General features: G+C 41.8%; 2 protein-coding genes across 5 annotated transcripts in view; one reads left to right on the top strand and one right to left on the bottom strand.

Moving 5' to 3' along the window:
- Nucleotides 1-2410: 2410 nt before the first annotated feature.
- Nucleotides 2411-16456, bottom strand: FKBP14 (FKBP prolyl isomerase 14). The gene is made up of 4 exons (XM_054020051.1): nt 15781-16456; nt 13106-13257; nt 8607-8734; nt 2411-3834 (listed from the first exon to the last, which is right to left on the bottom strand). The coding sequence occupies exons 1-4, from the start codon at nt 15975-15977 to the stop codon at nt 3676-3678; spliced, it is 636 nt and encodes a 211-aa protein (XP_053876026.1). The 5' UTR covers nt 15978-16456; the 3' UTR covers nt 2411-3675.
- A 289-nt stretch (nt 16457-16745) lies between these two features.
- The window catches only part of PLEKHA8 (pleckstrin homology domain containing A8), a 40233-nt gene continuing 31091 nt past the window's right edge, over nt 16746-25887 (top strand). Inside the window, exons 1-2 of one of the 4 annotated variants that reach the window (XM_054020047.1) lie at nt 16746-17062; nt 23702-23763. Coding sequence is in view for 2 of the 4 variants with exons in the window: in XM_054020046.1 (XP_053876021.1) it covers nt 17023-17062 (40 nt within the window). In the remaining 2 variants the exon portion in view is untranslated. Of the gene's footprint in view, nt 17063-20360; nt 20410-23701; nt 23764-25887 lie in introns of those variants that run through there. The other 3 variants (XM_054020048.1, XM_054020046.1, XM_054020049.1) reach the window with 3 other exon arrangements.

The following is a 25887-nucleotide window of genomic DNA, read 5'->3' as shown; positions in this document are numbered from 1 at the left end:
AACTGAAGGATTTTTACAGCTACCGCAAACTAAGGAAGTAGAGCCAGATCTTTGGCTGCTGGGAGTCCCCATAGCTACACTGATTTCAGCAGAACTATGCCAGGATACACCCGCTAAGGATCTGGCCCCTGAAGCTTTAATATTAGAGTGATGTGTGTGTGTGTGTATTTATACATATTTGCTAAGTTATTTCACTATTAGTGTTTTTAAGAATCTAATTGGTAATAGGAAAATTTCACAGCTTTCACCAATCCAGCACTTCCATTGAACATGAAAGACGGAATGCTTACATGAACCCTTTATCCCGTCTGAGATGCAGTAACCAAAGACAACATGCTTGTCAGCTACTGCAGTAACATTCCAAAAGAAATATTAAAAAAAAAATCTTGCTTATAGAAAAGAGGAAAGGAATCCAAGCATCAAAGTAATAGAAATATGCACCTTTGTGCTAATTTATCTTCATCTGATCCCACATCTACTACAGACCCCATCCTCTTTCCCCCTCAAAGCAACAAGTTGTATAACAGGACCTTTTTCCCCTTTGCACCCCCTTGTACAGAATATTTTCAGAAGTAAAAAATGCTTAGTTCAGAGCAAACACCTCCTCCCGCCACTGGTTTCAGAAGATCAGATTCTGTTGCAAATTAATAGGGCCCTGAAAATCTGCAGATATCCACAGACTATTTTTGTGGATCGGATGCAGATACAAATTTTGTATCTGTGCAGGACGCTACAAATTAACATATTTTAACTGAGGGTACTGAGCAATCAATTTATCCAGATCGATCCCCGAACGCACTCACCGTCGACTCCAGAACTCCATCAGAGCGAGCAGCGGTAGCGCAGTCGACGGGGGAGCCGCGGCCGTCAATCCTGCGCCGTGTGGACCCCAGGTAATTCGATCTTAGATACTTTGACTTCAGCTACGCTATTCACATAGCTGAAGTTGCGTATCTTAGATCGATTCCTCCCCCCCCCCCCCCCCCCCCCAGTGTAGACCAGCCTTGGCAGACTGTAGTGACTATAGCTCCATTCCTGCACATGCTTAGCTTTAAGAATGTGCATAGTCTCACTGGCTTCAAGTTGGACTTCTCCTGTGCGTAAAGCAGGATTGTGACCCATATGGACTAGAAGTCACAAGGGAAGAATTCTCTCCCTTGTTCCAGAAGAGCAATAGTTTGAAGCATCAAAGAAAAGCAAGACTGACAGCTCAGGGGTGAGCTGCACCTGTGATCTCTCCCGCAGCCCCTATACGTGACAGACCTTTACCTCAGTATTAAAAAACGCCAAATGTTCAAAAGTCTTAAATCAGGCTCACACAAATCATGAAATTGGCTTTAAAATCCTAAGATTATGTAAAAATAATAGATTTGGTGTTTTTTATTTTCCTTCTGCTTTCTAAGTGTTTAGGGTGCACCAGGGTCACATTTTGAAGTGAAAGCCACAGTCACGAGGGCTAGAAATTTACTTTTTCTTTAAGACTGAAGGCTGAAATTATCACATATCCACTTGACTCTAGAAGCTGGGGCTTTAAAGGAAAAAACAAACAAACAAAGACAAAATCATCAGGGTGGGCAACATTGCTACCTGCAGTCTTCACAGAATGGAATTCAGTTCACCCCACTTTAGACTGGATCATAGGCTACAATACCCTGCATTTCTCATCATCCTGCCATAATTACAGTTTGAGCGATACTTTATACCTTCACGAGTGCACCCCTCAGATGACAGACTCCGTTATCTTCACATCTCCCTAGTGGAACTCTGTGGTTCTACCACTCTCACCTGGATCCTGGAGTGACAGTCCCTGTTTCCAACCATGTTAACACAAGACACCCAACCATAATTGGTACTTGCAAGAAGCTTTCCTCAGATCCTGTAACCAGGATCTGAATGATTAAAGTGAGACTCTAAACAGCTCCTTCCAAACAGACAAATTGTCTATTCACCCAAGAGCAGAGAAAAGGGTTAAAGCTACAGCAACGCTGTATGCTTAGGTCTTATCTGGAACTCTTAGCTGCCTTTGACATTCCACTGGGCCTGCGTCCCAGGCTGACTGCTCTTTACGAACAGCCCGTGATCAGTGAAGCCCCCTCCATCTCTAAAGGAAGATTTTAAATATTTAGTGCTCCTTTTATCTTGGGACCTCAGCCTTGGTGAGCCAGGTGTGCAATTTTGCCTGGCCCCTGGAAGCAGCATTTTCCCAATTGATAGCTCAGCCACTATTCCCTTACTCCCATGAAGTATTATCTTGTCGCTGGCCGTTGTTTTGTTTCCTGCTTGCTCTTCCTAAGAGCTCTTTTTGGTTTAACTCCTCAAGACAGACTAAGCACTATCAAGCAGGTAAAGAGAAAGATCTTCCACTTTCTCCATGACAATATTGGACAATAAGACGTTCATGCCTTGAACGTATTTTTCTAAGTCACTTTATTGTTTAAAATGTCAGCACACTCGATCATCAATGTATTTTTGTACCACTCATGAAATACTGCAAGAAACATACTGCATTGTACAGTATACACCTCTGCAACTCTAAATACTGCTTTCCCTCTGCCCCCAATGGGCAACATAAAAAAGACAAAACCAACCCCCCAAAACTATTTAAGGCAGTGACAGGAATTGGACCAATGCGGGTGTCCTTGTGATCATTTCACTTCCTCTCAGGATACCTTTTTCCCTCATAGCTAAGCAACTTGAAACTTGAGCATTCAGCCTAAGGCATATTTAGTAGGTCAAAGAAAACATGTGGTCTCTTTGCATCAATGCAAGTTTCTTAATTCCAATGCATAAGATACTTATTAGCATCGTAAGTTTTCCATTTAGAAGTGTAGGTGTTGTGCTGTAACTTGATAGGTGTACAAATATCTCAAAAATAGCCCTTCCCTCCCCAACCCAAATGGAATGTTAATAACTGACAGTTTAAATAAATAGCAAAAAATAACTGGCAACATCTAACTCCTATCTTGGTTCTAGCTCATATCACTGAAATAAATACAAAATAAATCATTGGTTTGTTGGGGCACTAAGGAAGCTTACTATATTTATAAAAATAAACCAGTGGAAGACAGTAATTTTTCTTATTCTGTCCCACATAGATTACACTATATTGCTACAGCTGAGAAGGCTCATAACACGTCAGACCTTTGTAGTCTACCTCTTTTTGACAGCTTCAGGAAAATTAATTGACACTTCTTTTCTTGTGCTTTTCAAACACAGATTTGCAAAGGAAAATAATGCCATATAACTGAAGTCACTGATTTAAATTTAAACAAGCTTTATATTATTAAAGAGAGAGTCACCAGAAAAAAAAAATGATATATAGCACAGAAGAAGGAAATGCAAGGCAGATAAAGGACTGGATTTTCATTTTAGAAAGTTTGTTATATGGCAAGTTTTTGTTTCATAATTGCAAAATAAGTTAATACAAAATAAGGGTTCGCACAACGAAAACCACTATTACTGCATAAACCTTTTCAACTGCTGCACAAAAAGGCTTAATTTCAATACCTAAAAATAGTTAAAACAGTTTGGATCAACAGACAATCTTTTGAATATGGGAAAAAAAAAAAATGTTTCTTCTGTTCCATTAGAAACTGTCAGCGCCAAACACTGAATCAAAAATGTTACACAAAACTTGACACTAAGTTGCTTCATGGAAAATTCTGCCAGGCTTCTCTACAGCTCGTCATGCTTGTATGTGAACTCCCTGGCAGATATAAATCCATCACGGTCTTCATCTTCTTTATCAAATATGTCCTCAGCCAAAATATCATGATAGCTGTCATTTATTGGTGCTCCATGCTTTTCAAATTCCTTCTTCAAATATGTTTTCACCTGTTGGGAAAGATAGATTAATAGTTTTTAGAGCTGTCAAGCGATTAAAAAAATTAATTGCGATTAATTACACTGTTAAATAATAATAGAATACCATTTATTTAAATATTTTGGATGTTTTCTACATTTTCAAATATACTGATTTCAATTACTACACAGAATACAAAGTGTACAGTGCTCACTTTATTTTTTTATTACAAGTATTTACACTGTAACAAAAGAAACGGTATTTTCAATTCACCTAAGTACAGTAGTGCGATCTCTTTATCATGAAAAGTTGAACTTACAAATGTAGAATTATGTGTACAAAAACCCCTGTATTCAAAATAAAACCACGTAAAATTTTAGAACCTGCAAGTCCGTTCAGTTGTACTTCTTGTTCAGCCAACTGCTCAGACAAACAAGTTTGTTTACATTTGCAGGAGATAATGGTGCCCAATTCTTGTTTACAATGTCACCAAAAAGCGAGAACAGGCCTTCTTGTGGTACTGTTGTAGCTGGAGTCGCAAGATATTTACATGCCAGATGTGCTAAAGATTCAGATGTCCCTTCATGCTTCGACCACCATTCCAGGGGACAGGCACCTATGCTGATGACGGGTTCTGCCTGATAACAATCCAAAGAAGTGTGGATCGACGCATGTTCATTTTCAATATCTGACTCGGACGCCACCAGCGGAAGGTTGATTTTCATTTTTGGTGGTTTGGGTTCTGTAGTTTCTGCATCAGAGTGTTGCTCTTTTAACACTTCTGAAATCATGTTCCACACCTCGCCCCTCTCAGATTTTAGAAGGCACTTCAGATTCTTAAACCTTGGGTTGAGTGCTGTAGCTATCTTTAGAAATCTCACATTGGTACCTTCTTTGCATTTTGTGAAATCTGCAGTGAAAGTGTTCATAAAATGAATAACCTGTGTTGGGTCATCATCCGAGACTGCTACAACATGAAATATATGGCAGAACGTGGGTAAAACAAAACAGGGGACATACAATTCTCCCCCAAGGAGTTCAGTTACAAATTTAATTAACGCATTATTTTTTTAATGAGTGTCATCAGCATGGAAGCATGTCCTCTGGAATGATGGCTAAAGCATGAAGGTGCATACGAATGTTTAGCATATCTGGCACATAAAGACCTTGCATTGCCGGCTACAAAAGTGCCATGCAAATGTACTGTTTTCACTTTCAGGTGACATTGTCAACAAGAAGCAGACAGCATTATTTCCCATAAATGTAAACAAACTTGTTTGCCTTAGCAATTTGTAAGTTGCACTTTCATGACAAAGAGATTGCACTGCAGTACTTGTATGAGGTGAATTGAAAAATACTATTTCTTTTGTTTACAAATATTTGCACTGTAAAATAGATAAAAATAATATACACTTTGATTTTAGAATATATATGAAAATGTAGAAAAACATCCAAAATATTTAATAAATTTCAATTTGTATTCTATTGTTTAACAGTGTGATTAAAACTGTGATTAATCGCGATTACATTTTTTAATCGTGATTAATTTTTAGTTAATCGCATGAGTTAACTATGATTCATCAACAGCCTTAATAGTTTTCATCATAAGACTTTATTAAAATTCAGTTAATGGAGAAGAGACAGGCCTAGGAAAAGCTATCATATTTGTTATGGGTGTACTAGACAATAAATATCTACCGCATATACTCGATCATAAGCCGGTTCGTTTATAAGCCAACCCCCCCCCCCCAGATGGATAAATAAAAATGGAAAATGTTTATAACCTGTTCATAAGACAACGCTATAATTCAGGGGTCAGCAAACTTTGGCTCCCGGGCCATCAGGATAAGCCACTGGTGGGCCAAGATGGTTTGTTTACCTCGAGCGTCTGCAGGCACGGAGGTAAACCTAAGTAAACAAAGTGTCCCGGCACACCAGCTGCTTACCCTGACAGGCCGGGACAGCAACTGGTGGGGAAATTTTTTGGGGGTGGGGGGGGGAGGAGGGAGAAGCTGGGAGTCAGGAGAGTAACCCCTGTGACCCACCCTTCACGTGACCCCCCATCCCTAGCCCGGGACCCCACACTCTCCCCATCCCATCCCTTCCCACCTTATCTGGGGAGGATGTCTCTGGCCTGGCTAAAGCTGCTCCAGCAGGCTGGGCAGCACGGCCACAGCCTGCTTCAGCGGGCCAGACCAGGCAGTGTGGCCACATGTTCCAGTGGGCTGGGCCAGGCAGCACGGCCAGAGCGTGCTCCAGCAGGTGGGGCGGCGCGGCCCCAGCCTGCTCTAGGGGGCGGGGCCAAGCCGCACGGCTGCAGCCTGCCAGCCCTAGAGCTGCAGCTGCTTTGGAGGCTGGGGGGAGAGCAGCGTGGCCAGAAGTGGAGAGACTCTGGCCCCGCCTCTTCCCTTCTGGCTCTGCTGCCTTTCCTTGCTCCCTCTGTTGGGAAGAGGGGCTGTGTCCTCCCTCTCTACCCATTCATAAGCCGACCCCCTTCTCTGGTGCTTTCCTTTTTTACAAAAAAAATTCAGCTTATGAACGAGTATATACAGTACTTCCCATTGTCACTAAGGATATAAGCTCGTCTGATAGATTTCTGCAGCCTAACTCAGAAATGATAGCAAGGTCTTTGGTAGCTAAGACAATAAAAATAGTAGGTACAAGTCATCATAGCTTTAGGGTATATGCCAGAAAAGTGTGTCCTTTAAGTTTGGCTGTCTGTACTGTAAACTGAATATAACTAAAGAATGGAAATTTTTGGCTTCCAGTTATTTAGAGAGCAAAATAATTTCTCTAGCTCACAAATATCAGACGACGGTGTAAGATCCACTAACCCCCCCAAAAAAAAAAAAAAAAAAAAAAAAAAGTTAACCTCAGATCTTTGTCAACTTATTGGGTTGAGTTTCTAGACCAAAATGTATTTGGGAAACTGTCCATTACTAGCATTTACTGCGGGAACAGAAATCACTATATTAAAAAATTATTCTGACGCCAGAAAATCCCCACAATAAAAATCTTACCTATGAGACATGCATTTAAAAATTACTTAAACTCACTGCTGGAACATACAGTTATCTACTTGTACGAGTCTGCATAGGTAACACTTAATTATTCTGAGTGACAACTCAATCCTTATTCAGTTGTTTGAAGTTTATCCATCTTAAATCCGTAGAGTTCTAAACCATACTACCTTCTACTGAGATAGGAAGATATTATAAATTAGGTAATTACAGATGACTTACCCTACAATACCCAAGATTTGTTTAGGATTGAATTAACAGCAAGCCAATGGATCATATCTTCTGAGTTTTAAAATCTCTTTTATCCGCATCAGTACACTGCTTTGTAGCATTTGTTATGGTAAGTCAACAGCCATTAATATATCGATAATTTGCAAAGCTGGCTAACACAGTGCATTAGTGAACTGGATCAGTCTTTAAGCTCTAATTCCTGTCCTCGACTGAAAACAAAAAAGAGTTTAGTGGTCTCACCTAGCCCCCTAATGCAGGAATTCCCAAACTTTTTTCCCCTGAGGCCCACCTGTGCAGCTGCAGTAGGCATTGTGGCCCACTATTAACATGCATCCATCAGGGAGAAGGCACTGCAGGGCACGCGAGGCCCCTCACCTCAGCAGGGACCAGGGCCAGTGAGAGGGCGAAAGGGCCAGGCAGATGCCACAGCCAGCCCCCGCCGACACCCTCCCCTTCAGCAGCCAGTCACCCACCCAGCACCCTAGGGGTCACACACTCGGACTGCCCGGGAAACGTGGCACTGGGCTCCTCTGGCCCTGGGTGGGGGCCATCCTCAGCTGCAACTCCACCAACCTATACAATTTTGGGGAGGCAGGGCAGCAACAACCCTCATGCCCCCGCCGCCCCCAAACTCCACCCATAGTGAACCACCCGGGACTGTGTTGGGGCCTACAGTTTGGGAATTCCTGCTCTAATGGATGTATTGGCTCATCACAGAAGCTATATCGTATAGCTGGTATACACTGGTATAATTCAATAGGAAGGAAACAAGTCTGAAATACCAGGAGAGATCCAGGACAGGATTGTTGTACATGCAGAAGCCTGCCTGGCTAGAGTTTTTGATTTTCAGTTTAAAATAAAATAAACCACCACTTAAATAGTTTTATGACCTACGTTTAAAGAATAAGTGTTGAAACCTGCAGTTCTTTCCACCATTAAGTTCTATATTAAAGCAGAGTCCCAATTAAAAAAGTGGCGAGCAGAGGACGAACAATGTTGAATGTGGCGTCCTTTCAGGAAGGTCACATGATGAAGTGCCATCGGATGTTGGTGTTACAGCAGTAAGATTTGAAATCCACGTTGTGGTACAAAAACCAGAAACTGACGAAGTTTAAAGTACTTTTTAACTTCTAAAAAGGTCTAAGTCACACAAATTAATATAAAAATTCTAAGTGGTGCAAACCACGCTTAGAATGGGCGACAGAAGGATGGATCACTTGATGATTACCTGTTCTGTTCATTGCCTCTGAAGCACCTGGCAGTGGCCAATTTTGGAAGACAGGATACTGAGCTAGATGGATCTTTGGTCTGACCCAGTATGGCCGTTCTTATGTTATGTTAACCTAGGCCTCCATCCTGCACTTATGCGCATGAGCAGTCTCTATAGACTCAAGGCCCTTGCCTAGCACTAGTTAGATCAAGCCATAGTCCAATAGACCCTTTCTTGACAAATATCAATTTTTACTTCAACCTTTTATGAAAGGGAAGAGTTCCCTTTTGTTTACTTTATTTAATTTGTTTAACTTTGTTGAGTAGTTAGTTAGCACACTCACCTCATCCTTGGATAGCTTCCAGTCATCATTAAGATCCATCTGTTGGAATGACTCATGAGATCTCGGTCCACTTCTAATTTCTAGAAGGTCAATGTTGAATATCAGAGTGCTCTCAGGTGGAATTTTTCCTACCAAAGATGTTAAACATTGAGACAAATTAAGTGTTACATTCAGTACCTTAGAAAGTCCATCAATATTTGGGCAAAGTCTCCTATTAATCCAGTTTAATTAAAGTTGTTTAGGATTGCTGGTGACTGAATTAGTAAGGATTACTGTATGTGTAGTAGAGTGCAGGTATGGATTTGACCCATTCAAACTGTAAGTGGCTTCTGATCCTGCTGAGAGTGAAACACATATGTTACTTTACACATGCATCCCATTGCAGACAGGTATGCATTTAAGTCAATCCACAAACATTGTTTTGGGAAGACAGGTGTGATGGGTTGGATCACAGAAACCCCCTTGGGAGCTGCCACCCGATGTGCAAAGACTACCCCTGCTTCTGTTTTCCCTGCCAGCTCAGGACTCCAGCACCCTGTCTTGCTGAGCCAGACACTCCTGTCTGGCTCCAGACACAGATCCAGGGTCTGAATCACCTGTCCCAAAGCTGCAAGTTTACCTGAAAACAGCTCACAGTAGTGTGCTTGTCTTTAGCACTCAGATGCCCAACTTCCAATGGGGTCTAAATCCAGATAAATCCGTTTTACCCTGCATAAAGCTTATGCAGGGCAAACTCATAAATTGTTCGCCCTCTATAACACTGATAGAGAGATATGCACAGTTGTTTGCTCCCTCAGGTATTAATACATACTCTGAGTGAATTACTAAATAAAAAGTGATTTTATTAAATACAGACAGTAGGATTTAAGTGGTTCAAAGTAGTAACAGACAGAACAAAGTAAGTCACCAAGCAAAATAAAATAAAATGCGCAAACCTATGCCTAATCAAACTGAATACAGATAATTTCCTCACCAGTTCCAGAGTGCTCCCTTTTACAGGCTAAGCTCCTTTTAGCCTGGGTCCAGCAATCACTCACACCCCCTGTAGTTACTGTCCTTTGTTTCAGTCTCCTTCAAATATCCGGGGGGGGGGGGGGGGGGGGGGGGAAAGAGGTGGAGAGGCTCCTTCTTTATCCAGCTGAAGACCAAATGGAGCGGTCTCCCACAGGTTTAAATAGACTCTCTCTTGTGGGTGGAGACCCCCCTCCTCCCTCCTATGCAAAGTCCAGTCCAAGATGGAGTTTTGGAGTCACCTGGGCAAGTCACATGCCCCTGCATGACTCAGTCTTTGCAGGCCGTCCACATGGCATCTTGCATGTCTCCAGGAAGACTTCTCATGTGGATTGGAGCATTCCAAGATGCATTGTTTCCCAAGTGCCTCCTGATCAGGTACTTAACCTGGCGCATTCCTTCCTAAAGAAGCTGACCAAATGCCTCACAAAGCTTACTTAGAAATCAGGCAAGCATACAGCCCATATTCTTAACCTCGAGTAGAAAATGATATATATGTACAAATAGGATGAATAGATATAGTAGACCATAACCTTTACGGAGATATGTTACATGGCACAGGCAGCACAAAACATATTCCAGCTATGTCATCCATACATTTATAAGCACCTCCTCCCCATAAAGCCTTATGGGGTACACTGTCACAACAGTGTTCTTGGATCGGTCAGCCTCAGGCAGCAGAGCGAAGATCAGGAGGTAGTTTTGTAAAAGGTGTAAAAAGCAACAGAGGGTCCTGTGGCACCTTTGAGACTAACAGAAGTATTGGGAGCATAAGCTTTCGTGGGTAAGAACCTCACTTCTTCAGATGCAAGTCAAACTAACACGGCTACCCCTCTGATACTTGTAAAAGGTGGTCTCTGTACTGCCGCTATCTTGAATGGGGATCTAAATTAGGCTGGCTGCGGATGGCACCAAAGGGCCGCAGATATGGCAGCTGAGGATAGCCAGAGCCTAAGAAAGCCCTGGCCATGTTCCCTTTAGCAGCAGCAGAGATGGGAAGGGTATCACAGAACTGCTCTACACTGGGGTGATCCTCTTGTTGCTGGCTCTAGGCCCAGCCTTTTAAATATTGTTGTTGGTTAGTCTGATTGTACCTGTGTGCTCAGTGTACATGCACCAAGTGAATTACTTCATTTTAGATGCTTGAATAGGCTGCTGGTTTTCTGATGGTGACACAGAAAGCAGTCCACTTTTGGCTCAGAATGGTTGGAATTTTTAAATTTAAAATCACACACTGGCTTTACCAACATGTTATCTTTTAGCATTTAGGTCCAGTCAGTAAGATCATTTAAATGATTAACGTTTGAGGCACACAGCTATCAGAAGCACATTTTCATCTTTAACACTCCACTTAATTTTGTGCCTGCTGTGCAAAGCCTACAGGCGTAGAATACAGATCCTCGCTTTTGCTCCCCAGACAACAGCTCCCTGCCCCTAACAATATCCTCACAGCTCTGAAACCGCTTCCTCCATGCCATCTCTTCTACTACTTGCCTGATAGGGTGTGAATGATCTCCAGAAACCTCAGCTACTCTGACTCACAGTAAGAGAGATGCTAACAGCCTTTTAGCATGTGCAAGTGGGTACTGAATCTTGGGAATACAACTGAAGGGGGACAGTGAGTGGGTGGGGATTCTGCGTAGGGTTACAGGAAAGAGTGCAACTCATTCTCCAGGTGAGAGATCAAGGGCAGCACCAAGGATGGAGGGCCTGGAGACAGCATGTGTGCATTGAAGAAAGCAGCATGAAGAAAGAAAATGAACCAGTTATTCCACATACCTGCTGAGTGTATTATTTGAAAAGAGCTGTAGGCAGGCACACACTTTACAAAGTTTTCTGAAGCAAAAACTATTTCTTATGGCAACTGTCAGGTTTGTTTTAACTCTTCAGCAGGCCTTTAAATATACAAAACAAAGTCGCACTGTGTGTATGGACAATTCTTCCTTAGAAATCTGGGGGCTAGCTCGCCACTGCCTTGTATCGTAATTATTTACACTTGTGCTAAATAAGTGTGCATAAAGTGGCACCAAATGAAAATGGTAGCATTTGACATGCTTTTTGTGTAGTTATTTACACCTGGGCATGGTAGTAGAGAATTAGGCACCATGGGTGTTCTGGTGGAAAAAGACTAGCCAGGGTGCATTAATTTAAATTGCATACTAAAAGCTTGCTTTGCTTCTTGCATCATTTCTGGAAGACAAAAAACAGTGCTTCTAGAAAACTATAATTGAAAGTTTTATTTTAAGGAAAAGTGTGTTTAGTTGCCCTCCACCTCTTGCTCCTCCAATTTTGCCAGAATACATACACACAGTATATGGAGTCAAGTATTCCCAATTCCTAAACTAGTTTTGTATTATGAGAAGGCATAATAGAAGAGCTCAGTGGTTTGAGCATTGGCCTGCTAAACCCAGGGTTGTGAGTTCAATCCTTGTGGGGGCCACTTAGGGATCTGGGGCAAAATCAGTACTTGGTCCTGCTAGTGAAGGCAGGGGGCTGGACTCCTTGACCTTTCAAGGTCCCTTCCAGTTCTAGGAGATATTAAATTAATGGAGATACTACTTACTCCATCTGCATTAAAGGTCACACATTGCCTTAGATCCACATGACACAGGCAACCTCCATGATGCAAGTACTTAGCCCTATTAACTGTTCAAATAATATTTTTTATAAATCACTTACTGTTGTAGCCCAACAGCTAGCTATCTCCAGTTTGGACTCTCTTGTCCCAAAGAGACATCTGGAAGTTTTTACCATCTTGGAAAGTGAAAAATCACTGCTAAAGCTAGATCAAGTGATGCAGAGCCACATTACCACCATGAATTCTGATAAATCAATCCTACAGTGAAGAGACAAGTCTTTACAGTGTATATACATACAGCTGTGCTAGGGGCTGGTCAGTCACACCACCTTGTTGAAGTAGTGCAATGCTGACTTCCATTTAGGGCAGGCTAAATGATGGAACAATTAAATGCCTCTTTGTTTAGCAATAGCTGAAACAATGGAAAACCCCTACCCAAATACAAGACCATACGCAAGCCTGGGAAATGGCTGTGATTTCCCAGTCGTCTAATAGAGGGACAGAGGACTGTTGTGATTCCAGGTGTGTATCATGATGCCCACGTGCCACAGAAGCATACTGAGAAGGCAGCAAGGAAGGCCAACAGCCAGACAGAGAAGAACTTGACATTGAGAAAGAGCTAATGGAGAGAGTTTTTGGTTGAGTGCTGGCTGGAAAGAGGCTTGGAACTGTGAACAAAGAAACTATCTACTGCTGCTTGATTCCTATTGTGTTCAAGAAAACAGGACTTTATGTACAGTCTTTGTAAATAAGCAGGATTGCATCAAAGAAATGTCTGACTCCTATCAATTTCTCTTCCTAATGGAAACAACCTACAAGACCTCAAAAATCTGTTGACTACTTAGGACAAAAGAGGTAACAATACAGGTTTAGGAATGTGTTGCGCTTGAGGAGGATTTAAAAGTATTACCTTTCCCTTCTTTTCCGTAAGCAAGGGATGGAGGAATAGTTAGTTGCCGCTTTTCTCCTACACACATATCCTTCAAACCTTTGTCCCAGCCTTTAATGGCTTCCTTTATGCCAAGTGTAAACCACATAGGTTGACCATTGTTATGCTTGTGGCTGAAAAAAATGGAACAAAATATTTTAGTCCCTAAATTGTTTAGTATGTCCATGAAGATTAACCAGTATATTAAGCTGAACAAACTCATACTGCAGAAAGCAACGGAGGGTCCTGTAGCACCTTCAAGACTAACAGAAGTATTGGGAGCATAAGCTTTCGTGGGTAAGAACCTCACTTCTGTGGAAAGCTTATGCTCCCAATACTTCTGTTAGTCTTAAAGGTGCCACAGGACCCTCTGTTGCTTTTTACAGATTCAGACTAACACGGCTACCCCGCTGATACTTCATACTGCAGAGTTACAGCACTGAACCCCTAAATAATAACTTTGCACCTCTTTAGTGACAGCAGACCTAGTCCTTGCACATCTAAAACATAAGAAAAAGCAGTGAAATTAAAAATAAAACCTCACCCTACACAGGAAGATGTTGGTGCCTAGAGCCAGCACATTTTCTTTTTGTACTGGAAGCAGCAAATCTAATAATTTGTGTATCTGATCACTGTAGAAATGGAATCATATGGTTAAGAACACACAGCCATGGCTGTATTGATTAGTTGGTAGACAATAAAGCCCGAGATTTGTTTCTGAACCTTGATGGTAGATTGTAAAATATGTAGTATGTTTTAAATTGTTAACTGTGTTTGTCTTTTGAAATAACCATGTCAGGTAGAAACTCACAGCAGCCACTATGAACCAACAACACTACACAACTGATGTGTAAGTTTAGGCCAGAGGAAGTAAATGGATACAGGGAGACATTTTAGTTTAGATAGGTAGAACATAACCCCTCCCTTCCAAACTGAAATTTGGCTAGTATACCAGGACGATAACTACTGTACAGCTTACCATAGGATTCCTAGGCACCAATCCAACGCTCCTAACCACGTGAGTAATCACACTCATATTTAACAACACATTTAGAAAAAATTAAGTCAAGACAATTGCACTGAATTCAATCCCACTGACTTCCATGGGCCTGAACATGTGCTTAACTTTAAGTGCATGTTCAAATGCTTATTTAGATCTGAATGGGACACTTGCACATTTCAAATAAAGAACATGCTTAACTACTTTGCTGAAATAGGGCCTTAGCAACTACAAGACTCAGGACCTCTACTTTAGGTATCATTCAGAAGTCACTGCTAGCAGCTCAGTACTGTTGTGTACTATGATGAAATATTATTAGTTGTAGTACTAACAGAAAAAAAGTGCCTCAAAAACCACTTTATGGAGCATTTTGGTTTTCTACAAGGTCTCCCATCCAAGTAGTGACCAGGCCCAATCTTATTTAGTTTAAATCTAAGCACTTCAGAGCTGTGCAGTTAAAATGTTCCTTAACCAGTATAGCTGGTTGAAAACATTGTGAAAATTTGTCACCATTTTCATTGATATTTTGTTTTTTATCTGATTTTTCTGACCAGCTGTATTTACCAGATACTGAAAGAAGACACAGCAAAAATACAGAAATTAGTCATCAGTGGACAATTTGTTAGAGAGAATGACAAACATAAATATAATTCCTTTACAAGAAGCATAAAAGACTATCTGTAAGAGATAATTGGTCAGAATTTACGACTTGGTGAGAGATTTTACTTAAGACTGATCTGTAAAGAACAAGTAGTCTGTACTAGTTGGACTCTTGTAGAAAGACATATTTTGGACCTAGCCTGCAAATATTTAAGCATGTTCATTGCTCTGCATTACCATAGCATCTGACTTTCATGTAAACTCAGTATCTCTAGTGAAGCTGACTTCATGGAATTTCTGACTCTTCTCCCTTTTGGGGATAAAATGTCTGTTTAAAAATAGTAGATTTTTTTTTTGGTTGATTTTTTGTTTTAGGGAATTTGGGCAGGGAGGGGAAGAGTGATGTTTAGATAGAAGGTGTCAATGTTGCAATTATCACTTTTCCTGTAATGGAAATTACTTTTTAAAGTGAAAGGTTCTGCAGAGTTTCATAGAGACAGATTCTGGATTGGCCCGATCTTCTCCGGAAACTTGTTTTATAATCAGATGTCCCTTTCTGCACATGAGAAGCCCCACTGAGCTACTCAAGAATATTTATGAGCATAAAGTTAATCGTGTATATTTGCAAGATTGAAGCCAATATCTGAATTGTAAAACGTTGCTTAAGGCCCCCCATCCTTCAAGGGGCTCCATGAGGGTCTGTCTGTGTGGAGCAACTTGTATGTTTGGGTAGTTTTATTTTTGGGTCTTCATTGGAAGTGAGGGTGAGGAACACAGATCACATCCTTAAGACAAAATTAAAAAAAAAACAACAAAAACAAGTACATTCCATCAGTTATATTGCAAGAGAGGGAATTAATTAGGGACACTTTATTGTTAAAATGAATATATTGGGGTATGGATATATTGATGGGGTTTAGCTGTTTTACACATATATCCTAGGGCAATGGAGCTTAGACAATCACTATCCACACATCTAATCTATTTTTACAGATCACCAAAATTGCCAACGAAAGCACCTAGTGCTTTATCTTACATGCTTGAAAGAGTTACTTACGTGGAGTGAAACATTGAACCATCTTTTTCCAAGTAGCCTTCATAATGCACCAACATCATATCCCCCCATTTGGTTTTCCTCTGACAGATGAATGGCTTCTGGAGCACCTCAATCTTCACTTCTGCTTCTGGGATAAGAGCCCCAGTCACACAGGTAACAACCACACAGAAAAGGGGAGCCCAAAATGCAACCCTCATCCTTGAGTCACAGCAAGGGCTATTTTCTCATAAAGAAAAAAAAATCCGGATGACGGCTACGTAAAGTTTTATACAGTCGGGAGCCTGGAACAAGGACCCTCACCTCTCCTTCTCCTGGGTCAGTTACATTCAGTGCCTTTCGCAGCCGCCTTAAAGTGCCCCCAATATTGTCAGCACGAGAGGATTCGGTCTTTACTTGCACACCGCTGCGGCCAGGCGCTGAGTTTTGCCGGGCACTTAAGGCAGGTTTCGCTGTAACTGAATCAGACTTCGGGCTCCCCAGGGGCTCCAGCCCCCTGCAGAGGTGGGTGGTGCTGGGGGAAGAGGAGGGAGCCACATCCACCCTCGGCTCATCCCTCCCCCCTGTCCCTCCCCAGCACCACGCAGACGTGGCAAACTCATCCCGAACCAGGCTCAAAACTTCAGCTGGCGGACCCCTGCCCAAAGGAGCTGGGCTCCTCTCCCTCTGATTGGCTCTCCCTAGAGGGCGGGCCAGAAAATGTCGCCATCTATTGGGACGCAGATCTGTGTGTCTTCCCTCCCGCCCAACGGACAGCCAGCGCCGATCAGCGCTCGCAGAAAGTCATTGGTGCTCCCGGAAGAGAACGTTCATGCACAGTCCGGCCTTGTTGGAATCCTTACACAATTGAATCGGCTCCCGTGCGCCTCCGATTGGGTGGCGCTGTTGCCGGAGCAGCATTCTTATTGGTTCCCGGAAGCCACCGGCTTTGGATGTTCCATTTGCTCCCTTCCCGACTCCGCGCACGCTAGTCACGTGGTGGCTATGCCGGGGGCGGCTTACACAGCCCGCCTCCTCGTGGGGCTGTGAGGCGGTACCTGGGGGATGCGGAAGCCTTTGGTTGTGTGCTAGAAGCGTAGTGCGAGAGGAGGCGGGGAGGGTCTGTCTGAAACAAGCCCCAGGATGGCCCTGGGTGTCGGTGGCTTTGCGGTGGGGCGCAGGGGGTGGTTGAAGGCTTAGAAGGGCAGGGGCGAGCAGGGGGTTCCCCTGTCCCGAGCAGAGCTGGATGGGGGGGGCCTTGCCACCATGGAGGGGGTGCTATACAAGTGGACCAACTATCTGAGCGGTGAGTGCCTTCCCCTCTTCCTCCAGCCCTGCGAGTGGTGCCTGCCTAGGGCAGCCTGGGCGCGCTGAGATGGGGGGTGTTCAGCCGGGACGCGATTCTGTAGTTGCTTTGGGGGGTGGGGGGGGAGGCAAAGGTGCATGTTGGATCCTGTAGGGTCCCAAATGGATCCCTCACTCGGGAGAGCCAGACTAGCCGCGCCCACTGCATCGGGAAAACCGAACCCTCCCAGAGAGCATGGGTGTTGTCAAACCCTAAGTCTGGCACGTGGACCCAGACATAATTTGCTTCCCGGCCAGTGCTAGAACACCACAAAAACACATACCTGGCGCCCGGGTCTTGTCAGATCCAGCAGTGTTTTAACCATAGACATCTAGATTTTATTGCATACATGGAGACAAAGCGTACCTACTTCACCATAAAAATCCGGGCACTGGTACAGCCTTGATCCTGGCGCTTGTACAGCCTTGTATTTCTAATGCAAAAAGGCAAAACAAATTTTGCTACTTTATGGCACCCAAAACCAATAGACCCTGACACACAGGGTTGCCAACAATGTATCTTAAAATAAGAGACCCATGCTCCTGATATTATCATCATCATCATAAGCAGTAATACTCACCTACATTCACCAGAGGTATTTCTTGCTGCTTTTTGCAGCACTCAGCAACTCCCGATCTTGTTGTACAGAGATGGAAAAAATAAGGGACATCCCTGGTAATAAGGGACTTGGCAACCCTACCTATAACCCAGAGCATGAGTGCTGTAAAAATCCAGGTGTGGCACTGGAATCCAGCTGGATCTTGACTGTCTTTAGCCACAAACTCCAAAATGTACAATCTAAATAGAAAGCTGTTGTAGCAGCCTCAACTTGATTGGCAAAATCTGCATCTGCATGCACCCCAGCCCCAGTCTATGGTGCCCTGAGATTAATATAGCAGTCTCAAGGATTTAAACACACATCTTCCATTGAAATGTGCTTAAAATTAATGGAAGTTCTAAATCCTCTAGACTGTTTTGTAAATCTCAGTCAAGATTGGCTAAAACCACACAATGCGATCATCCACTTTTGTAAGATGAGATGGGTCACGTTTCTATGGTCTGGTATAAAATTAGGCTGTATCTAGAAAAGTCAAGAGGTTAAGTTTTGTTTATTGTGGCTTCATTAAAATACAATGTACATAGATTTATGTGATATGAAAGGACACATGCTGTCTTCAGAATTGCCACCCCCAAACATTCAAAAATCTGGACTCAGGCCCCCTAAAAATCATAATTTTGGCTTGAAAAATCAGGAGGGTTTTTTTTTTAATTTAGTTCTGAATTCTTTTTATTTTCCCTCTGAGCTGTTAGGGTCACATACCATTAGGGCCAAACACTTTTTATACATTAAAAAAAAAAAAAACATACAAAAAAAATCCTGAGTCTGTTGTATTTAGGGTGGTCCAGGAACTGTGGCTTTAAGAAAAACTCCAAATAGCATGAGATTCACAATAGAATTTTGAGAGTTCACAACACAAGGTCTATCTATAAGGTTACATTTTGAGGATCTAAGTGAAAAAAAAAATCAATACCTCTTGGATCCTGATCTACTTGGATTTTTCCCTGGTGCCAGGCTGTATCAGGTCCAGATTTTTATGGTGAAGTAGAAACACTTTGTCTCCATTTATGCAATAAAATCTAGAGATCTGTGGCTAAAACATAACTGGGTCTGATAAGACCCAAGTGCCAGATATGTGTTTTTGTGGTGTTCTTGCACTGGATTGTGATGGGGCATGAATTTTTCTTGTTAAATAGCTATTTTCTGGTAGAAGCAGTTGTTGTCTGCTTTGATGGTACAGTTTGGGAACTTGAAGCCTGACCAGCTCCAGGTGTTTGGATATGTTACTTTGTGGTGTACTGAGCCGTGATGCATTGCAATTTGAAATTTTCAATTACATGTGAGCAACTGCATTTCTTCTCTATTTAGCCAGTAGAGCTTTGGGATTAGTTGGTTGTCTGTGTTTTTGTTGATGTTGTTTGTCTGTTTAATCCCAAACTGGATCCCATGGGATCCAGATGCTGGATACATGTTCTTGTGCTGCTGCACTAGATAGCAACTTGATTTAGGTTTAGTGGTGCATTAGGAGATGCTACACTTGTTCCTCTATTTAGTCAGATTTTTGGAGGTTGGGTTGAAAATTGGCAGGATCCAGTTGACAGATGTTTCTCCAGTGCTATTGTCCCTCTGTGCCTCAATTCCCCCTCAGTAAAATGGGACAATAGTACACCTTTACCCCGATATAACGCTGTCTTCGGGAATCAAAAAATCTTATCGCGTTATAGGTGAAACCGCGTTATATCGAACTTGCTTTGATCCACCGGAGTGCGCAGCCCTGCCCCCCCCGAGCACTGCTTTACCGCGTTCTATCCAAATTCGTGTTATATCGGGTCGCGTTATATCGGTGTAGAGGTGTACTTGTCTACCTCACAAGGTTGTTCAAAGGATACATATATTAAAAAGACTGTGAATTGCTATGGCATACCTCATGTAAGAGAGAGGTTTGGGGTTGGTTTATGTTAGGGTCCAGATTTTTCCACTGAAGTAGGAGCTGCTACATTTGTTTTCTATTTGGATTTTACAATCTGAGACTCAAAATTGCCATGTGGAAAAGGCAAAAAATTGCTATGATCCTGCTGGATCCAGGTTTTTGCATTGCTTGGGACACATTAGGGTCTATAATTTTTTGGTGCTGTAGGAGCTGCTACGCTTTTTTTCTGTTCATGCAATGGAATTTGGGGAGTGAGGGCCAAAACTTGCAGAGTTCCAGTAGGTTCCAGGTGCTAGATCTGGGTTTCATGTACTGTGATATGACAAAGACAGAATATTTTAGTGCACTCAGAGCAGTTAGACTTGTTGTCTGGTTAGGAAACTGAGGCCAAAACTTGGCTGGATTCTTGTAATGGATCCAAGTTCTTACAGTGCTTATACTCTCGGATGTGTCGGGATTTGCGTTTCTTGGTGCAGTAGGAACAGCCAGACTTGTTCTCTGTTTGATGGGACTTGTGGCCAAAAAGCTGCAGGATCTGTCAGGATTCAGCTAGATCCAGACTTACGTTAAAACACAAAACAAAACAAACAAATTGAAACACACCTGAATCAAAATCCATTTTCATAAAGAAGGGAGATGCTTTGAAAATCTTAATAAAACTAATGCAGAATGAGTGAGTCTCCCTTCTCTAGGTGTGTAAGACTTAGCAAGTCTGAGTGCCCAATGAGCCCACACAGAGAAGGAGACTGTGGTAGATTGTGATGTAATTTTTTCTTTAGTGGCTATGCCAAACCCTGGCACTGCTACTGAATTTTGCAGGTCAGTCTCATCAGTGCCTCTTCTTTTGTTATTACTTAAATTATAAATTCATTGGTACTATGTAGTATTTTTGTTCTGTATTTGTAAAATGCTGAGTACGTTTACAGTTGTGAATAGTGTTTCTGCAATAAACAATGTAGTGCTATACAGGCAATATACAATGGGTATAATGTACTAAACAAACGAGTTTCTGTTACGTTGTAAAGTGCATAATAGTATAATACAAATGCCGAATAAACATGGAGTGGGGTGTGGCATTTACAGATTGATTGCTTCCAAGAAGAGGAGAAGTAGAACTGTGACATGAGAGCCAGCAGACTATCCTTTCATAGAAAATCAGATATTAGAGATGGAGAAAAGACTTGTTAAATCATCTGCAATAGTTACCTCTGCCAATATAGGAATTTTCCCTCCGAACTAGATGTGCTGCATAGTGTAAATAGTATATGTAAAATGTGTGCAAAATATAATGGGACCCTGAGTACTGCAAAGATATAAAAGTGTATAACAGTTAAGCTCTTTTTCTATCTTTCTATACCACCAATCTGTAATGCTTTGTTTCACATGGTCCAAGATCATACGAGACATTCATGGAAACAGGAAGCTTATTTAAAATATTTGAAAACATATGCTTTCTTTTTCTCTCCCAAGAGAGCAGAGGATGGAGTCTGCTGGGGGTCATCATCTCCAGTGGTAATGTTTCTATCACTGACACTCATGAGAGACGATGAAATTTGCCTCAAAGTTTTTCCGATATCCTAACGAGTGGTGCCTCCACCGTATTTTAATTTTCAATGCCCTCTCTATGCGTTTTTCCCTGAAAACTTCCTGCTCCCATATATCCAGGTTATCAAAGATAATAAAAATGTGTGGGCCCAGTTCTCAGCTGCTGATGTAATGGGTACACCTGCAAAAACCATGCAAGCAAAGTATATACACCTTATAAAAGGGTATATAGACCCTCAGAGGCAGGATCATGTGTTCACACTACTTCTGTGAACTATGAGACCATTCCTGTCTTCCCTCACTCTGCCAATTTGAGACTGCACAATTTTCACTGAATTATTAAACATAATACTAGGTGATTATACCTTCACAGGGTTTTTACAAACTCTAATTAATCCTCAAAACACCTACAGAGGGAGGTATTAAATAACAAAGGCACAGAGAAGGAACTTGTGACCTCAGACAAAGAGTGTGTGTGATTATCTCTTGATAGAACAGGGTGTGATCCAGGAACTAAGTCCATTAGATTAGACCTTGTCTTTCTGTCTAATGTGAATCTGACCTACTAAGTGTAAGCTGAGATGTGTACAGCATTCTGTCATACACAGCACCAGTTTGATTCTTGACTATGATAACAATCAAGACATTTTCTTTTTGGGCAAGTTGGTTTGAGTAGGTTAGATGAAGTACAAGTGGTGTTGCTCTGAGGCTCCGATCTTCAAAGGTATTTAGGCAACTAATTCCTGTTGACAGCAATGGGAGTTAGGTGCCTAAATCCTTTGAAGATTTGAGCCTGAGTGCTTTGGAAGCTGATCTACACATCTGTCTGAAATAGAGCCATAACCCGATGTTTGTCTTAGACCTAGTTTACTTCTTAGAAGTTACTTTTGCTGAGTCTTAGGAGACTGACTCGTAAAAAAAAAAAAAAAAAAAAAGCCTGATTTCAGACAAGACTTTTATAGGGTGAGTAAATTACCATTTATTATGGAGTATAAACAGCCCATAGGGAAGTACATGCTGAAGATGGGGAGCTCCTTCCTTTAATTATGTAGGTAATAGCTTGGTACTTCCCAATGTTCTTTCTACTCAAATTCAATTAACTTCAGACTTTGAACATGAGAAGTATTTTACTTAAGATCAGCTCGCCAGAGTCTTCATGTCTTTACTTGAAGATTAAAAATGTCTTCTAAATTAGAGATGGCAAATACTGATTACATCGACTGGCCCATGCATATGCAAGTGCAGAATTGTTCTCTGCAGTACATTTTCTAGCACTTTACCTAGTCTCTTAACAGTTACATGTGAAGTAACTTCCACCATTTCCCCTGGGAAAGCTATGCAACAGTCTAATGCTTGCTATCAGACCTTTTCCTGGCATGTAAATGTTCCCATAATTTAATTTTATAACTCATAATTAAACCTTGTAGCAACCGTAAATTATTCCTCTTTCTTGAAATGTTACACCCTTCAGATACTTGCCATGGTTAGCCATGCTACACTGTACCATATATAGTTATCTCTTTCAGTCTTTCTTTGAGTTATGACTGTTGTCCGAATTCCTTTCCGTTTGTCTGATTTTAATATGCCAAGACCTAAAACAGAACAGCAAATTAAAGTTCTGAATATAAAGTTCTAAATCACAAAAATCTAAATTTTTTTTGCCTCTAATGCCATCATATGTTGAAACTTGCATCTTAATAAATTCACTTTTTTAAATGAAAACTACAAAGAACACTAACTGATAGAGGCAGATTCTAAATACATAGGCTAATATTTTCAAAAGTGTCTCCTAATTTGGGTGCTGAACTTAAGACACCTGGTGCCTGAGTTTTCAGAGTGCTGAGCATGCACAGTTCCAGTTGACGTTAACCTCTGAAAATTGGACCCTCGGTGTTTCCACAAATGAAGGAGCCTATGCTTGAGAAGTTTAGCCCTCATTTCCTTTTAGCCTCCTTGATTTTGTCCTATAGAACTGGAAGGGGGGAAGGGATATCTCAGTGGTTTGAGCATTGGCCTGCTGAACCCCGGGTGGTGAGTTCAATCCTTGAGGGGGCCATTTAGGGATGGGGGGAACTACCAGGGACAGTACTTGGTACTGCTAGTGAAGGCAGCAGACTGGACTCAATGACCTTCAAGGTCCCTTCCAGTTCTATGAGATAGGTCGGTCTCTCTCTCTCTCTCTCTCTCTATATATATATAACAAGGTGGCTTTTGGGGAGCTGGAAGTATGCAGCTGAAGTTTTTGTAATTCCTAGTGCATCAGGTATGGGTAATCTTAGCGGTACTAGCCACTATCAGAGACTGGATACTTGATTAGGTGGACCACTGGTCAGACCAGTATGGCAGTTCCAGTGACCAGCCAACTAATTTTCTATGGGGCTTTGTGTGTTCTAGATTTCTATGCTTTTCTTGCTCTGGACCATATGGTTTGAGATCATGTTTTCATATAACATCCTTTTTTGTCTTATAATCTTTTAATTGAGGCAGTCGGAAGATGCTCTTTCAGTGAAGTTGATTAGGTTGTGGGAATCAAGAACATTTCATCTCTTCTTTCCTTGCTCTTTAGGTGGGGGTGTTGGGGCAACTGAGAGAGTATTTCCTGTATTGTTCTGCAGAATCTTCCAGCAGGTGAGCCATGTAACTCCAGTATTGGTGCCTGTATAGTTTGCTGTCTAATTCTCCTGTATATGAATGAGTGTGTATGATCACAGAGAATGGTTTTGGTGGAGAGAGAAATAAAGGGATGTGGTAGTGGAGAGATGTCATCTCTTGCATTGTGTAAATCCAGTGGATTGACTCAGATCAGTCTCATAACCACACCATAAATAAGCTAAAGGGAGCAGGAATTTAGACTTATAGACTTGAAGGCCAGAAGGGACCATCATGATCTCCTAATCTGACGTTCTGCAAACTGCAGGCCACAGAACCTTGCCCACCCACTCCTGTAATAGACCATAACCTCTGGCTGAATTACTGAAGTCCTCAAATCATGGTTTAAAGGCTTCAAGTTACAGAGAATCCATCAATTACACTAAATTAGACTTGCAAGTGACCCGTGCCCCAGGCTGCAGAGAATGACAGGGCCTGGGGGGGTTTTCACCTATCTGACCCAGGGTAAAATTCCTCCCTGACCGAAGACATGTTGATCAGTTAGACCCTGAGCATATGGGCAAGACACACTGCCAGACATCTGGGAAAGAATTCTCTGTAGTCACTCAGAGCCCTTCCCGTCTAGTGTTGGAGATATTTGATGCTGGCAGTTGCAGATCGGCTACATGCCATTGTAGGCAGTGTCATCATACTATCCCTTCCATAAACGTATCAAGCTCAGTCTTTAAGCCAGTTAGTTTTTTCGCCCCCACTGCTCCCTTTGGAAAGCTGTTCCAGAACTTCCCTCTTCTGATGGGTAGAATCCTTCATCTAATGTCAAGCCTATACTTGTTGCTGACCAGTTTATATCCATTTGTTCTTGTGTCAGCATTGGGGCTTAACTTAAATAACTCCTCACCCTCCCTAGTATTTATCCCTCTGATGTATTTATAGAGAGCAATCCTATTTCCCCTTAGCCTTTTTTCAGTAGGCTAAACTAGTCAGGCTCTTTGAGTCTCCTCTGATAAGATAGATTTCCATTCCTCGGATCATCTTAGTAGCCCTTTTCTGCACCGTTCCAGTTTGAATTCACCTTTCCTAAACATGGGAGACTGATAAGTCCCCAGTTTATAACAGAAATTCTTGTTAGTCCTTGTATGACCTTGCACTTTGCACTTTCTATTACTCCAGTTTTCAAGGTCATCCGGATCTTTTCTGTATGATATTCCAGTCCTCTTCCGTATTGGCTATACATCCCAACTTTGTGCCATCTGCAAATTTTATTTGCACACTGCCACTTTTTGTGCCAAGGTCATTAATAAAAATGTTAAGTAAGATTGGGCCCATGCCTGCAGAAGGTCAACGTCAGCAAAATGTCTCGTGGCCCACAATCAGATTACCCTGATGGGCCACTTGTGGCCCATGGGCTTCAGGTTGCCCACCACTGCATTAGAGGATTATAAGGAAAAAGCAGACCCACTCTTGTGTAGGAGCGCCTATGTTGAGAAAAACCTTGTATTTGTATTAGTTCTAGGGACAATCTGATTCTCAGAGAGAGACAAGAAATGATCCAGAAATTATCTAATCTGTAATTATTCCTTTGCTAAAGACTAATTGTTCTTCCTTTTGAATGGGAGTGGTGTGACTATTGATAGTGCTGAATGAGCAACCATGTGGAATGAACTTGGTTTCATAAGAAGTATGGGCAGATGTTTAATATATATGTTTTTCATATAATGTATGAAGCAAATTGGGATTTTGAAAAATACTGTGTAGAGTAGAACCTTTGTTGTTAGTGCAAATATTCAAGAGACTTCTGTAGCATTTAGGGGGATTGATTTAAATCAAAGTGGTATAAATCACTGATTTCAATCTTTTAATCAGCAAGCAGGCAACCTTGATTTAAGTCATTGATTTTAATCGTGTTTTGCATTTGTGCATCTTAGTTATTTTTCTAAAGAGAGGTTGATGCTCATTTTGTCAGGTAACCATTAAAACATGTTGATTTGCAACTAAATATAGCTTTTACACTAAGTTTGGTGTTTCTTTTTGCTAACCAGGAGAATACACTATATCTATACAAATTTATTTAAGCAATTATATAGCTTATCTTTTTACTAGATTAATTTTTTGCTTGCAATTTGTGTTGAGCTCTGTTTGGAT

Source organism: Malaclemys terrapin, chromosome 2 (assembly GCF_027887155.1).
Source record: "Malaclemys terrapin pileata isolate rMalTer1 chromosome 2, rMalTer1.hap1, whole genome shotgun sequence".
NCBI classification, from domain to species: domain Eukaryota; kingdom Metazoa; phylum Chordata; order Testudines; family Emydidae; genus Malaclemys; species Malaclemys terrapin.
Note: the sequence above shows the minus strand (reverse complement) of the source record. Positions and strands in the feature narration are given on the sequence as shown.